The 14533-nt window shown below is 37.2% G+C and overlaps 1 protein-coding gene and 1 long non-coding RNA gene across 2 annotated transcripts in view; one reads left to right on the forward strand and one right to left on the reverse strand.

Moving 5' to 3' along the window:
* Positions 1-14108, forward strand: part of TMTC4 (transmembrane O-mannosyltransferase targeting cadherins 4) — a 54093-nt gene extending 39985 nt beyond the window's left edge. The window contains exons 12-18 of the mRNA XM_064408348.1: positions 1956-2035; positions 2208-2315; positions 2438-2579; positions 3254-3368; positions 3847-3959; positions 10262-10331; positions 10850-14108. Coding sequence (XP_064264418.1) covers positions 1956-2035; positions 2208-2315; positions 2438-2579; positions 3254-3368; positions 3847-3959; positions 10262-10331; positions 10850-11001 — 780 coding nt within the window. The 3' untranslated portion in view covers positions 11002-14108. The remainder of the gene's footprint in view (positions 1-1955; positions 2036-2207; positions 2316-2437; positions 2580-3253; positions 3369-3846; positions 3960-10261; positions 10332-10849) is intronic.
* LOC135293795 (uncharacterized) lies at positions 2429-10855 on the reverse strand. Its single transcript, XR_010355891.1, has 2 exons — positions 7222-10855; positions 2429-3660 (listed from the first exon to the last, which is right to left on the reverse strand). It is a non-coding gene; the product is annotated as an uncharacterized LOC135293795 (long non-coding RNA).
* Positions 14109-14533: the final 425 nt, after the last annotated feature.

A 14533-nucleotide genomic window follows, 5' to 3' on the forward strand; every position in this document is an offset into this window, starting at 1 on the left:
TGGGGAAAAAATGGATGTGAAGATACTACATGTTTTAAAAAAAAACTGTGAAAAATAGAAAGTGAAGTGCTGTTTCCTAACACAAGGCAGCTGACATGTGAAAGACTGAGTGGTTGGTGTACACCAAGATTTTTTTCATCTGCTCTGTCCCAGTCTTTAGTCAAATTTCATTTTGTAAATAAAATTCAATCAAGTTAAATACAATTTTGTTTGCTGATACTGAAGTGTAACGTTATGTACTTCAAGGGCTAACATCCACTATTCAGTGAAATCTTTAAGTATTTCTTTTGTGTTGCCACAATTTATCTTTTATCTGGGTAAAATTTGAATGTGTGAACTTCAACATACATAATCAGAGCAATCCAACTTGGTAAGAATCTTAGTGTTCTGAATAATTTCTGGAAGAGATATATAAATAGAATTCAGTCCTGAGAAACATCTTCCAGGGTATTTCATTTTACTTTAATGACTCCTGGGAAAATGCTGCTCTATCTTCTTGTATTCTTTAACACTGTCAATGGATCTTCATTTAGTTGTTTCTTGATGTAAATGTACCATTCTGTTGCTTCTTTGCCATGGACCTTGTCACATTTTTATGAGTGTACAGTACAGTGCCAGGATTTTTTTCTTTGTGAAAGCTGTGCTAGAACTGCTTTTATGGGATGTTGAATTTGTGTGCTATTTTATATCTTACAGTGTGAGAAGCTGCCTGTGTGCATGCTTAGTAAGCTTTATGGCATCTCTGTTCTCCCTAAAACCAGTGAAAATACTTTTTCTCCCATTTGAGGAAGCATGGGAAATATCCTTAACTTTACTTGGTGGTGGTATGTTACAGCATAGTTACCATCATATAGAGATGAAATTCAACAATTAAATACCATAACAACGAGGCTCCAACACTCATGGGTGCTGGATCAGTAGGTCCCAGACACTGTGCCAACTGCAATTAGGGTTTTTCAGTTAATGGACATGTCAGATAAAATCCTTTTTTGAATGTAGAAGGTGAATTAGATTTATCTAAGTACATTATGGACCTATCTTTTTGGACTTCAATCTGAAGTTATTCCTGTATACTGTTTTGAAATTAGATTTTCAAAGTTTGGAAAAAATTACCATATGTGTTTTAGATGAAGTATATACAATTAAATTTCAAATAGCAGAGTTATCTAAATAATGAGTCCTGATCTGGGTGCTGAGAAATCTCTTTTCAAGAGTCAGCACTCACAGTACTTTTCAACCAGGTAACACAGTCTTCTGAGATTTGTCTTAGAGTGGGATTTGATATGTCTTCCAACTCAGATTTGTCCTGATATATATTTATTCCTATTTACTCTTGCCATAAATTAGGATGATGCATCCGCTTCCTATAGTCTGAAAGCTCTAGATCCTTCCTTCATCATTCAGTTTTTAACAGCAAAGTCTTCAACATGTTGCTACATATATTATTTCAGAAATGCTCTTTGATACATTTTTATCCTTAGATAATAATTGTTCCTGCCTGTTACCTTTTGTTTGGGTTTTTTGTCAATGTTTAGTTTCTTCTAGTTTATGCTATAATGAAAACAAAGTTTAACACATTGCTGTAGTGTTCCTTCTGCTATGATAGATTTGATTTGAGTCAAACTTTCTCTTACCTGGCAAACAAACAAAATTAAGAGCAGGAGGTCTCCATACCAGGTGCCTTGTGAAAGGTGTGGTGACCTCATTTATAAAACTAGGAAATTAATAATCTTTCTTAAATAACTGGAATAGGTAAACTGATCTGTACCTCAGATTTTGTCTTACTGTCTTCATTGTATGAATTATCCAATCCTAAGTATCAATCTACACCGAAAGCCAGCAATGAATGACACAAGTGCTGACTGTTTCTTTTTAGATAAAGAATTTTTAGCTACTTGATTCCACAAAATATCTGACTGTGTGGCATCTGGTGGAATATCCATCTGTGTTTTCAGGTGCACTACAATGTTGGCAAAAACCTGGCTGACAAAGGAAATCAAAGTGCTGCAATCAAATACTACAGAGAAGCTGTAAGGTATTAGAAATTTTACTGCTTTAATGATCTTTGCTAAAATTGCTTTCATGTTTAACATGAAGAAAATGCTTAGCTATTCATTTTCATGTTCTGCAGTGTTGCAGAGCTAGCAATTTGCATATATTAATACATGTCCATACATAATAATAATCTCTTATATTTTAAATTTTAGGTTGAATCCAAAATATGTGCATGCCATGAACAACCTTGGAAATATTCTGAAAGAGAGAAATGAGCTCCATGAAGCAGAGGAGTTGCTGTCCTTAGCTGTACAAATACAGTATGTTTAGACCAATGCTAAGCAGTGTTTTGCACCAATTGAGCCAAAACGATACAATAGGATCTTGTGTTTCAAATGCTTAATTGTCCTCTCTCCTGGTGTTTTTTTCCCAATTTGCCCAGACCTGATTTTGCTGCTGCGTGGATGAATCTAGGAATAGTGCAGAACAGTTTAAGAAGGTTTGAAGAGGCAGAGCAAAGCTACTGGACAGCAATTAAACACAGAAAAAAATATCCAGATTGTTACTACAATTTAGGGCGGTTGGTAAGTGCTTTTGAATAAATGATAGCAATGACTAGAATCTGTGTGTCTTTCTGTATGTATATATATAGATAGATTTATGTAATTCTGCTGTAATGTTAAAAGCTGATAGTTATCCCACTTTGCTTATATTGTACTTTAGGGTGATTTCATGCTTTTGGTAGCTTTTCCTATTGCTTTCCCAATATACTTCCTTCCATACAACCTTTGGTAATCCTACTTTATCATATAAAGAAGTATAAACAAAAATACAGATTTTATTTTTTTTTTCCAAAAGGCATTATTGATAATTTCCCGATGTTTTGCATTCCTTAGTATATTGTTAGGTAGTACAGCTATGCTGAAAAATTCAAATTAGATTTTTGAAAATATGTACATTAAATATTTACCAAATCTCTTGTGTAGATTTCTAAATTGTATGCTGTTTCTTCTCCTTATTCTATTGGTACATGCATATTTGAAGACAAGCCTCACTTCCAGAGGAAAGAAAAGGAAAATTAGTATATAGCATTCTTATCTTCCGTACTACAAGAGTGTTCCTTTTATGTTTATTTTTGTCTGTAAAAATAAATCCTACTAGAAAGGACATGACATTAACAACTTTTTAGTGTCTTTAGTGAATGATAGGAAAGTAAAGCAAGTAATAGCAAAATTACTGGATTTTTCTTTTGTTTTAGTATGCAGATTTGAATCGCCATATAGATGCATTGAATGCATGGAGGAATGCTACAGTCCTGAAACCAGAGCACAGTTTGGCCTGGAACAATATGATAATATTGCTTGATAACACAGGTAAAGGTCTATTTGAATGTTTTAATGAATAATTCAGTGTCTAGAAAAACTTAAACCTTTATCCATTTTTATCTAAAAGGATCTTTACCTCTTCTTTGGCTACCCAGACACCCTCTAATAATAGAAGAATACCTTCTGATTTGGTCATTTTAATGCATCACTTGAAATCCAGCCCACAAATTGAATTTCTGATACTTACTTAAAATGCCATCATTGTGCAAGCATGTTTGTATTATAGAGTAAATTCCAGAACGTTTTAATCTCTGCTTTCTTGTTCTTCTGAAGTTGTTATCTGTTGGAAAAAAAATGAAGATATTCTGTTGCATTAGTCTGCAGCATTTTACATTTGTGTGTGTGTGATACCTGGTTTTCTCTAAAAAATTATGCAGTCAGCTATTTGTAAAATATATGTGCTTGCAGCATGAACTAAGGGTGTGTTAAAACATGCCTTCTCTTTTTCTGCTACCTGGGCTTCCAGGCAATCTAGCTCAAGCAGAAGCAGTTGGAAGAGAAGCCCTGGAATTAATACCTAATGATCATTCCCTTATGTTTTCCTTGGCTAATGTACTGGGGAAATCACAAAAATATAAGGTAGGTAACTAGAGCTTTTTGACTCTAGGGCTTTGGGTTGGTTTAGTTGGGATTTTTCCCTTAATTAAACTCCATCTACATTTTTTGTAGAAACTCTTTGAGGAGATCATTGTGGACTATGACTTCGATAAACTGTTTAAAACGTTTCAGTGCCCCCTTCTACCACAGTATTGGTGTGTGATTCTGTCTTGAGCTTATCCCTCCTTATTTTAGATGCCTGGGTTACAAATGTTGCTGCCCCACACTATGTCAGTGGTCAGTGGAGAGAAATAGGCTCTTAAGCACACTAGAGGGCAGTTAGGGTCTTGTGTTGCTTCACAGTCGAGGGAGAGCCTGCATTGAATTAGAGACCTTGTTTCAGGAACTCAGAACAGGCTAGTCCTTGTGCTTTTGCTGTGTATTCTGTCAATACATATATATATATATATATATATATATATATATATATATATATATATATTTAGATAGACAGATAGATAGACAAGAATTCTAGCCTTTTTGCCTCAGACACAATCTAAAATATAGTAACACTAGTTTGTTCATCCCAGACTGAGGATGGGATACCTGGGTGATCTCAGAATGCTATGAGAGAAAGAACATGCATTGCTCAATGTATTGAACTTTCTCTTGGATGCAGTTGACCAGCCTGTGAGTGGTACCTCAGCATTAGCTACCTTTATTTGCAAGTAGTAAATGTAATGAAACTGATGAGGATGACTTGTTTTCCAAAGGGAATTGTATCAGATGATAAGCTTATATGACAGAAAATAAATCATACACATTGAATACAGTTAGTTGTTTAAACTGACTCTATAATCAGTGATTTATGTATGTGATAGGGACAAATTAATAATCAAGTCCTTGGTGTTCCTTAGAAAAACATAATTTACTGAACCTTTTTTCAGTTTTTTTAGGCTTTTAAGGGGTTTGATGTCTTTTTGATAGTGATAATGTTAACAGCACTCCAGGAACATCCTCATTTACATACAAAGTAAGAAGATTGTACGATATGAAACTTGTCAGGAGGAAATTGCCTAAGTTGCACCAGGAAAGGTTTAGAAAGATTAGATATAAGGAATTTTTTTTCACAAAAGGGGTTGTAAAACATTGGACTAGATTGCCCAGGCAAGTGGTGGAGTCACCATCCCTGGAAGTGTTCAAAAAATATTGAGGACATGGTTTAATGGTGAACATGCTGGTGATGTGGGTTTACAGTTAGACCTTGTGATCTTAAACGTCTTTTCCAACTTTAATAAGTCCATGATTCTCCAAATAGATACATCTGGTCAGTAGTTACTGTGACCACTTATATTTCTACAGTTTTGATCAGCTGTGGAGTCCTGACCTGTTCACATGTGAGGCCAGGGCCTGTGACAAGCCAGCACTGGCTTTTGTTTGTGTTAATGATGCTGTTAAACACGCTGTTACTGTTTTTCTAGACTGTCTAGGTTTTTTTTCCTGGATACTCTAATTCTTTTCTCTCTCCACCTGAGACTGTTATAAAATACATATTTTAGGTTGGTTTAACAAAGTTCCAGAATTATACAAATTAACATCCAGAATGCATAAGATATGAGATTATGGAGGAGGTAATTGCTAGAATTATTTTGGTGAGTCAGGCCTGTGGAAGAATAGAGGATTTTACAGTCATTCATCAGGGAGAATATGTACCATGACAGAATACAGAGCATTTATAATGAAATAAAGTGAAAAAATAAGTTGAAAACAAGCTAGAAAATTTTTCCAGGTGTAGAAGAGACAAGTCTGTCTTAGTGGATTTAAAAAATAAAAAAGAGGATAGTGGTTTTGATTGCCAGCCCTGAAAGGTTATTATGCTGCAGGAGAACGTGTTGGAGACAATGCAGAAGTAAGAGTAGGGGAAAGTGCAGCTTTTAAGTCCACATTCTGATAAAAGCAAAAGGAATAGTGGAGCCCAGGAAAAAAAAAATACAGGGTGCCAGTGAGTGTTTTAATAGTTCAATATGGAGTAGTAGTTTTGTCTAAAGCTTAACTAGTCACTAAAAACTGATGAGTTATAACAGGGAGAGCAAATTAAGGGAATTGGAAAGAGGACTCACTTACAAAGGTTATGCTCTCAGCAGCTCTATTTGGCATTGCCTGGAAAGAGGAGATACAGATTTGTTTGTAATGGGAGAATGCTTACTGATCAAAAAAAAAAGCATGAAAAATTCAGATTTCTTGTCCAGCCCCTCACCATGTAAAAACAGAGGAGTGGATGGCTCTTCAAGGATTTTTATTGAATGGAATTGGAGGGGAGGAACAGGGGATGGAGACTGTCAAGGTGATGAAGGTAATTTTCAGAGTGCTGCTGGGCTGTGTCTGATGTGTTGTATAACCTCAGGCATTTAATTTATTAGGTTACTCGTCATGTGTCTGTATAAAAGTTGCTACTATGTGGGCTCTGTTGTTGCACAGGAAGACGAGTTCTGGGGTTTTTTGTTATCTCTTATTTTAAAAGACATTGAGTCAAAAAGGTTTTATTATGTTGTAGAGAAATTTCCTTCCAATAATAAGCATGCAAAATTCTCCTCCTTCCAATAAGCACACTCCTTCAGTTTCAAATGCACATTGATGTTCAGGAGAAGATAGGTTTCCTACATCACAAAAAATAAAAATTAGCCCTTTATTTTATGTTTGTATCCACTGATGAATGATTTATTGTTCCAGAGAGAAAAGCACATAAAGGATGAGCTGTTTCTGTGGTTTTGTTTGGGTTTTTCAATTAACATCTGTTATACCATGTTAGATTCTGCTTTGAATGCTTGTTCTTATCCCAATTGATTAAGAACCAAGCTATCTTTAGTTCTTTGAAAAAGATGTGTGCTATATTTTTGTTACATATACATCTATGCTTTTTCTGTAAAAAGTGCAATAAACTGAAACCATTCAGCATTTTTTGTATTTGAAATAAAGCCAGACTACAATTTTGTGGCCTTGGCAGCAGATGGAATGCAGTGTGCTTACCCCAAGCCTTTGCTATATGCAAGCTGCAAGTTTCTTGGCAACACTTGAAGATTTGGCAAGATGCAGCAATTTGAAATACCACTGATGTACTGGAATGTATATTTACTCCATATATCCACAGTAATATGAATATGATGCACCTTAAATAGCCTTTAAACAACCACTATGCTTCTACTAGCTGCTGAGCAAAGTAGTGGTGATAAAAATATTCTCAGCATGGAGTTGAAGATGTATGGTAATGGCAGCCAGCTCTTGAATATCTATTTCATTAAATTACCTGGAAGAGCATTGCACGTGTTGTCCCACTGTCCTTCAGCAATGAAAGGATGCAAGTCTGTACATTAGGTGCTCCTTCTCTGTGTAGGTGGCAACTTTTAGGCATAAGGCTGATTTAAATCGTCAGTAAATCTTTTATTTTGATTGCTGTTAACCTGCCCAGTGAGGAAAAAAGAGATTTACTAGACCAAAATACTAAAATTTGGAGTGAGAAAAAACACAACTTTGTGGGACTTGAAATTATTGCATGCATTCAAGTGCCAATCCACTGTTGATTTTTAGGATTTGAGAGTTGTATGAAAAGAGGAGGTTATCTTGCACTACTTGCCAAATTTTGAGTCTCAGTATGTTTCTCAGGTGACTGAGAAACATGGAAATCATGGAATAATTTTGCCTGGAAATGACATCTAGAGGTCATCTAGTCCAACCCCTAACCCAAACCAGTGCCAGTTCCAGTTGAATCCTGAATATCTCTGTCAATAGAGATTCTATAACCTCTCTCGTCAGCATCTTTCAATGCTTGACCAATTTTATGACTAAAAAAAATTGATGTTTCCTTTAACTGGAATTTCTTGTATGCCAGTTTGCGTCCATTATGTCTTATCCCATCTCACAGACGTGTGAGAAGAGTGTTTCCATCTTCTCTGTATTATCTCATCGGGTAGTTGTAGGCAGCACCTTCATCTTCTCTCCCAAAGGCTGAAAAGATCCAGTTCTCTCAGTTGGTCTTTGCACATCTTGTACTCCAGCCCTGTACCATTTTGGTGGCTTTCTGCAAGACTCACTGGAGTATGTTTGTGTCTTTCTTGTAATGGAGACCCCCAGCCTGAACACATACTCCAGGTATGGTCTCAGAAGTGCTTATTAAAAATCACATGGCCACCAAAGGTACATTCCAGCCTAAACCATTCTGTGATTCCTGCTAGTCTGTTTCTCTGTCCTGCCCAGGTCCCTCAAAATAGCTATTCTTCCTTCCAATGTATTTCTCACTCCCTCCTCTTAGGTGCTACCTGTAAAGTTTTGAAACTGCATTCAGTCCCATCATCCAAAATACAAATGAAATCACTAAACAGTGTGGGTTTCAAAAAGACCAATGCATCCAGGGACTTTGACAGTCTGGATATGAGACTGCTGCAGCAACTGCTCATGCAATAGGAAAGCAACGCTAAAACTTGCACTATTGAAGTACATTTGCAGGTATCAGGTTCCCCTTGTTAACTCCTATCCAAATATTCCTTGTCCTGAAACAAAATCAGAATCACAGAATAGCTGGGGTTGGAAGGGGCCTCTGGAGATGGTCTCATCCAACCCCCTACTAGAGCAGGTTCACCTAGAGCAGGTTGCACAGAATTGCATCCAAGCAAGTTTTGAATATCTCCAGGGAAGGACACAGCACAACTTCTCTGGTCAGTCTGTTCCAGTGGTCTGTCACCTGAACAGTAAAGAAGTTCTTCCTCATGTTCAGGTGGAACTTCCCGTGCATCAGTTGCTGCTTGTTGCCTCCTGTGCTGTTGCATGGCATGAATGAGAAGAGCCTGGATCCATCCTTTGGCACCCTCCCTTCAATACTTAGACTCTGATGAGGTCCCCTCTGAGTCATCTCTTCTTGAGACTGAGCAGGCCCAGCTCCTTCTGCCTTTCCTCATAAAAGACGCTCCAGTCCCCTCATCATCTTCATAGCCCTCCACTGGCCCAGCTCAGAGAACCCTGGGGTTTGTAATTTCCTTGACCTGTGGAGATGAAAGCACTTTCTGCATGAGTCTCTCCTGGCTTGAGAATGGCAGCCTCAGCTGTGCTCAGCAATGCTTTTAGTTTGGGTTTGGACATATGGGGAGGATCTTAAGTCACTCAGAGCTGAGTGACTCAATCTTGACATCAGAAATTTCTTTTCCCCTGAAGGGACCCTTACAGAGAGTTATTTCATGCTTGACATGAGAAGATGGTGGAACCAAAAATCTGGCTGACAGGCTTTCTTTTTCAGTAGAGCCTGTGATTTATTTTAAGCAGTGAAAGCTTAGCACAAAGGAAAGGACTTTTCTCCATGTTAGTGTTCTCACATACCTCAGACAGCAAGTATGTGCATTCAGATGGAAGCCTACCACATTGAGGTAATTTTATTTTTAGGTCATTTGCATTGAAACTGAATGAACAACTTTCCCTAAAGCACAGCACAGCATAGAAATCTATGTAAAATTTGCTCTCAGGTATCTAAACTTGCATGTCAGCAAGTAAATATGCTCCATTTGGATTGGCCAGGATGTGACTGTTTAAACTTCTGCAGGAAATATGCTTGGGGAAAAAGTATCAATATTAGCAGCTAGTTTGGAAAAACAGGATTGTTTTAATTAGATAAAAAATTTAGCAGTAAATTATTCTCTGAATATTAGGTGAGGGACCTCAGGTTTTCTAAGAGGTACTCAGATATCACGAGTCTTAAGAGCACACATTGCAAACACTAATGCAACAAGATAACTGCTGAGGAAAATGTGAAGGATGTTGCATGGCATGATAAGATTTGGCATGTTTTTTTAAGTAAAAGGTACTCAGCTACTCTTCATGGGGAACCACACTGAAACATCTGTTTGAAAGAGATTTACTGGAATGCCCTTATTTTTAATGCTAAAACTGTTGTAAAAGGAAAAGTGTCTATAAGCAGTTTGCTTAGATACCAAATTACATTTTTCTTAATTTGATTGCATAAGTAGGGAAAACTTCAGCAGGTAATGTTTGAAAATACTATAACTATTTTTAAAAAAGGTACTTTAGGTAAAGAGAAAAGTTCTCTAGTGCTTAATAAATTTCTGATAAAATAACAGCAGTCTGTGAAAGCATGACACTTATTTGCAGCATTATTTTTGGTTTCAGGGGGCTGTAGCCACCTGAGCTACAGATCAGGCAGGCTTAGGATATTTATATGGCGGTATCATATAGATATGGCATAATTTTGGAAGGTTTGTAATTACAGTGGTGGGTAAATTTGGCATTTTTTTATATATATGAGAATGGACTTCCCTGATGACTTGTTATTTTAAATTATTCAGGAATCTGAAGCTTTGTTCCTCAAGGCAATTAAAGCCAATCCAAATGCTGCCAGCTATCACGGTAATTTGGGTAAGAGCCTTTCTAAATCTTATCAGCTGTATTGCTTATTTGCTTCATATTCATTGTGTTTAAAAAGAAAAAGCAATCTTTTGCGCCTTCTTCCTGCTGGGCAGATTTCTATTTTACTTTCTAGAAGAACTGCCAGCCAGAAGAACAAGGCACTAAAGCCAGAAAAGCTGTCACACGATATGACAGATCAAGAGGGCTGCAAAATCCAGCCCAGAGGTAGCTGCACTTTAGTGTCTGCAAATTGGTTCATTTATGCTATGCTTGTAACCCGCAATGAGCTCACCAGATAAGAGCTGCCATTTATGGCTCCATTGTAATTCATTCCTTCATCATTCCCATGCCAGTTCTGCTCCCAGGCTTTGCTCCTGCATTTGGCAACAGAACAAGCAGCTACTGTGCCACCAGCCAGTGATAAACCCTCTCTGGAAACAAATACCTCAATGTTGTTCTCCAAGTGATTGGCAAGATTGTACATTATTCAACAATATTGCTAACGGAATTCCCCATTGATGTTCCAGCTGTGCTTTATCATCGCTGGGGAAACCTTGACTTGGCGAAGAAGCACTATGAAGTCTCTCTGAAGCTTGATCCCATGGCACCGGGAACCAGGGAAAACTACAACCTCTTAAGAAGAAAACTGGAGCAGTTGCAAAAGAAAGGCGGTGCCTGATGCTCCTTTTCAGGTTGCCCGTGCATGTTGTTTACAACTGCTGTTACATGGGTACTTTTGACCATGTGCAGGCTTCAGTCATCATTTCTCAAAAACAACACCACCAGCACCGCACACTTGAATGTCCAGTTTTGCCCTCCTACAGATCCTAACATTTCAGCTTGAGGGATCGTTTTATTTTTACTTGAACTGCTTTTAAAGTCCATTAGAACATTTTTATAGGTATATGAAAGCAATGCAGATGGAATTTCACAGCATACGTGTGTAATTTGATATCTTCATCTGACTTTTTAGTAGCGGGATGAATAGCAGGAGGCAGTTTTATTTCTGAAAGTGATACTTAAAAGTGCAATTTCCTGTTTAAATCCTGATCTTTTCAAGTATGAAGAATATCTGTCTATTTCAGTTTTATTACTGCCTTCCAGTGCCAGTCCTGCAGAGTCAGTGGAAGAATGAATTCTCTCCAGCACATCAGTGTACTCATATAATTTGGGTTAAGCCCTTATGCTCATTTCTCACTCCAGCCTGTGAAGTGTCAGATTTGTACAGGAGTAAATAAGGGCAAGGATTTGACCATAAATGTCTGTCAGCCAGTGTACTGCTCAGGTATTCTTGAGCGTAGAAAATACTGTTAGATGAAGATAGAGATTTTAGCAAGCAGCTAATGAAAAGAAGGTGAGGCAACAGAGGAGTCAGGTAGAGTTTCTGTTCTTGCAAGCAGTCTCATCAACCACAGACAACATGGACAAGTCAGAATTGCTTTAGCTCCTGTGGCAGGTCAGTAGTTTAAATACAGTGCAGTGTCTGTAGGAGCTAATTGCTGCATTTTCAGGCAATTCAGTGCTTTCTGGTTAAGGACATTACACCTTTCAGCTCCGATACTGCTGGGGAATAAAGAGAGAATTTCTGTAGAACAGTAACTGTGCAGTAACCTGACCTTGGCTGTTGATCTGTTACCTGAAAGAACTTGGCTTCACCTTTGTCTCCCATGGCTCGTGTGTTTGCTGAAGGGGCAGATAAATAAGCATAGCTGTTAATGCATAAACTGAGCACATCAATGTGGGATGATTCAGAGGTGGTTTATGTTGATACCATGTTACCTCTCACAAGGGGTTATGCTTTAATACACATTTGAACTCTGGCTGTCCAGAGTTGTTTGTCATGTACTATATATTTACATTCCTGCTTCAGGAAGTAGTCACATGTCTGTTTATTTGCTGGTGGTTGGTTTTTCCAGTTTCTTTGGGGTTTTTTGAGATGTTTAGTTTTGTTTGTTTAAGATTGAAAGTTTGCTATTGGATATGAAAGTTTGGGAACTTTACCTGTCTTTTCATATTCCTTTATTCTTACCATCCATGTCCCCTGGGAGAAACGGATCAGCACTGTATGATCAAAGCTAGCTCGGGTACTACAAGTCATGCAGACACTTTAGTGCATTATTTTTGCCACACTAACTGCAGAACTAGCCAGCAAGGCTGTGGCAGTGTGGTGCTGTCCACAAATCTGGCCTTTGAAGAAACAAACATGGCTACATACTGGTTTTAGTTGTGGTGCCAGAGGCATGTATGTGTGCTCCTCTCCTACAGGTATAGCCTGTTTCTCAGTGGGACTAATTAGTTCACATAGGGTACAAAGCCGTGGCAGTCGTCTCCATTTCTTCTGTTTTCTGGACAAAATTTTCAGAAGTTTGTTTCTGAATATGATCCAAGCATGCTCTTTGATAAGTATCTGGTAAGCAGAGCACTGCACCAGTATGGCTAATCATCTTCCAATGACCAGCCTACCTTAGTACCAACTTTTGTATCTGAAAGGTGCTGAAATAGATACACCCTTCAGTACAAGCAGCAGGTTCTTAAGGCTTTCCATACATAGCCTACTATTCATCAGATAGAGAGAACACATAGCTTTTTCAGTCATGAGGAATTGGAGAGTAGGGATCTGGCTGGATGAGCTAATTTATAGCAGAAGATAAATATGTTTACTATAATCAGGTCTTTTCTGTATATTTGGAATATGACATCCTGAGTTTAAATTATTATTCTGATCATAAAGTCCACATGTGTAGTTTTCCCTGTTGCTTTCCATATCAGCTTTAAAGACATCCACTAGATCAATATTATGTACGAGGGATGAATTTTTTCTAGGTCATTGTAAACCAAAGTTGTAGAAATTCCTCTGTGGAAGTCCTTCTATTCAAGAGTCTTAAGGCAGAAGAGACTGACAAACAATTTGGATGTTTTGTTAGTGTTTGAAAATAGTGTTTACTTTTCACTACAGACAACATAATTTCTTCTGGCTACCTGTATATGTTTTTGTGAGGGTTTATTTGTTTTATATAATATTTCCTGCTATAGAAATTCAATGTGATTATTTGTATGATGGTAATATGAAGCATACCCATATGTCTGAGTTTAATGTTGAGGCAGAATTGTGTTTGGAAGAAGCCACAAAGATGACTGCTTTTGTAATAAAAACTTCCTTAAGACTTTTAAGAATACTAAATATTTTTTTACATTATTTTCAGAAATATTTTGAAAGTGCAAACAGTGCAGTGGTTTTTATTAAAATGGTTATAATGTTAACCTTTTTATTGTTTTTCATACCTCATAACTGACTCCTGGAACAGTGCAGAACACTTCAAAGAGAAAAAGATTAAGAAAAAGTGGGCTTGTACATAACTGTAGTTACAAATATTGCCTATCTTTCCAGCATGCTGGATTTTTTTTCCCATTGCTAATTCTAGAAGATTAAAGTTTCCTTATCAGTTGGCCAGTCTGATTCTCTAGGGAAATTACAAAGCCTTTTTTTTCTTCTTTTTTTTTTTTAATGATTACTTGCTCAAATACAGTTCTGAGAAGATAAAGCAGAATGATTTAATGCACAGACTGGAGTCAAGAAAATAGTCACAATGACTGCTATGGATGTTAGTCTCTTTTCACCAAAAACTTCCAGTGGAGTTCCCTGATTGTATGTCTTTATTGTGGCTAGACCAATGACATGTACCTGAAGTTTCCTGTTATTTAATTTCATAGTATTTAAACTTTAGAGATGTGGGTTGTGTGTGTGTTTATGGGCACTAAGAAATAAAAATCTATAATACTTTTGAATGGTTTGTTAAAAATATTTGGCCTATTTACTGGGAACCTTTTCCTTCATATTTAAGATACCTGTATCTAAACTATTCATCCTAGTTTCTCTTTATAGTCACTGGGGAAAAAAAAATCTTTAGGATGTGAGAAGTCATACTTGAAGGAGATATTCATATTCACTAACTTCAAAGGGTAACTAAGGTGATCAGCTCATATACATGAGGAAAAATCTCACTGCTGCTTTCAGTTGAAGTAATCTGGTCCCATACATGAAGTAATCTGGTCCCTCTAGCATTCTCATACATTATTGACACCAAGAATGTTGAAAGACTGGCATTGAAGCAAACTGGCAGGTACTTGCCTTGAGAGACAGAGACTAGCTGGATGAGGGAGTAGAAGAAAACTAATTTTGATAAATTTACATGACTAATAAAGCATTGAAC

The sequence above is a fragment of the Passer domesticus genome, chromosome 2, assembly GCF_036417665.1.
Source record: "Passer domesticus isolate bPasDom1 chromosome 2, bPasDom1.hap1, whole genome shotgun sequence".
Taxonomy (NCBI): Eukaryota; Metazoa; Chordata; class Aves; order Passeriformes; family Passeridae; genus Passer; species Passer domesticus.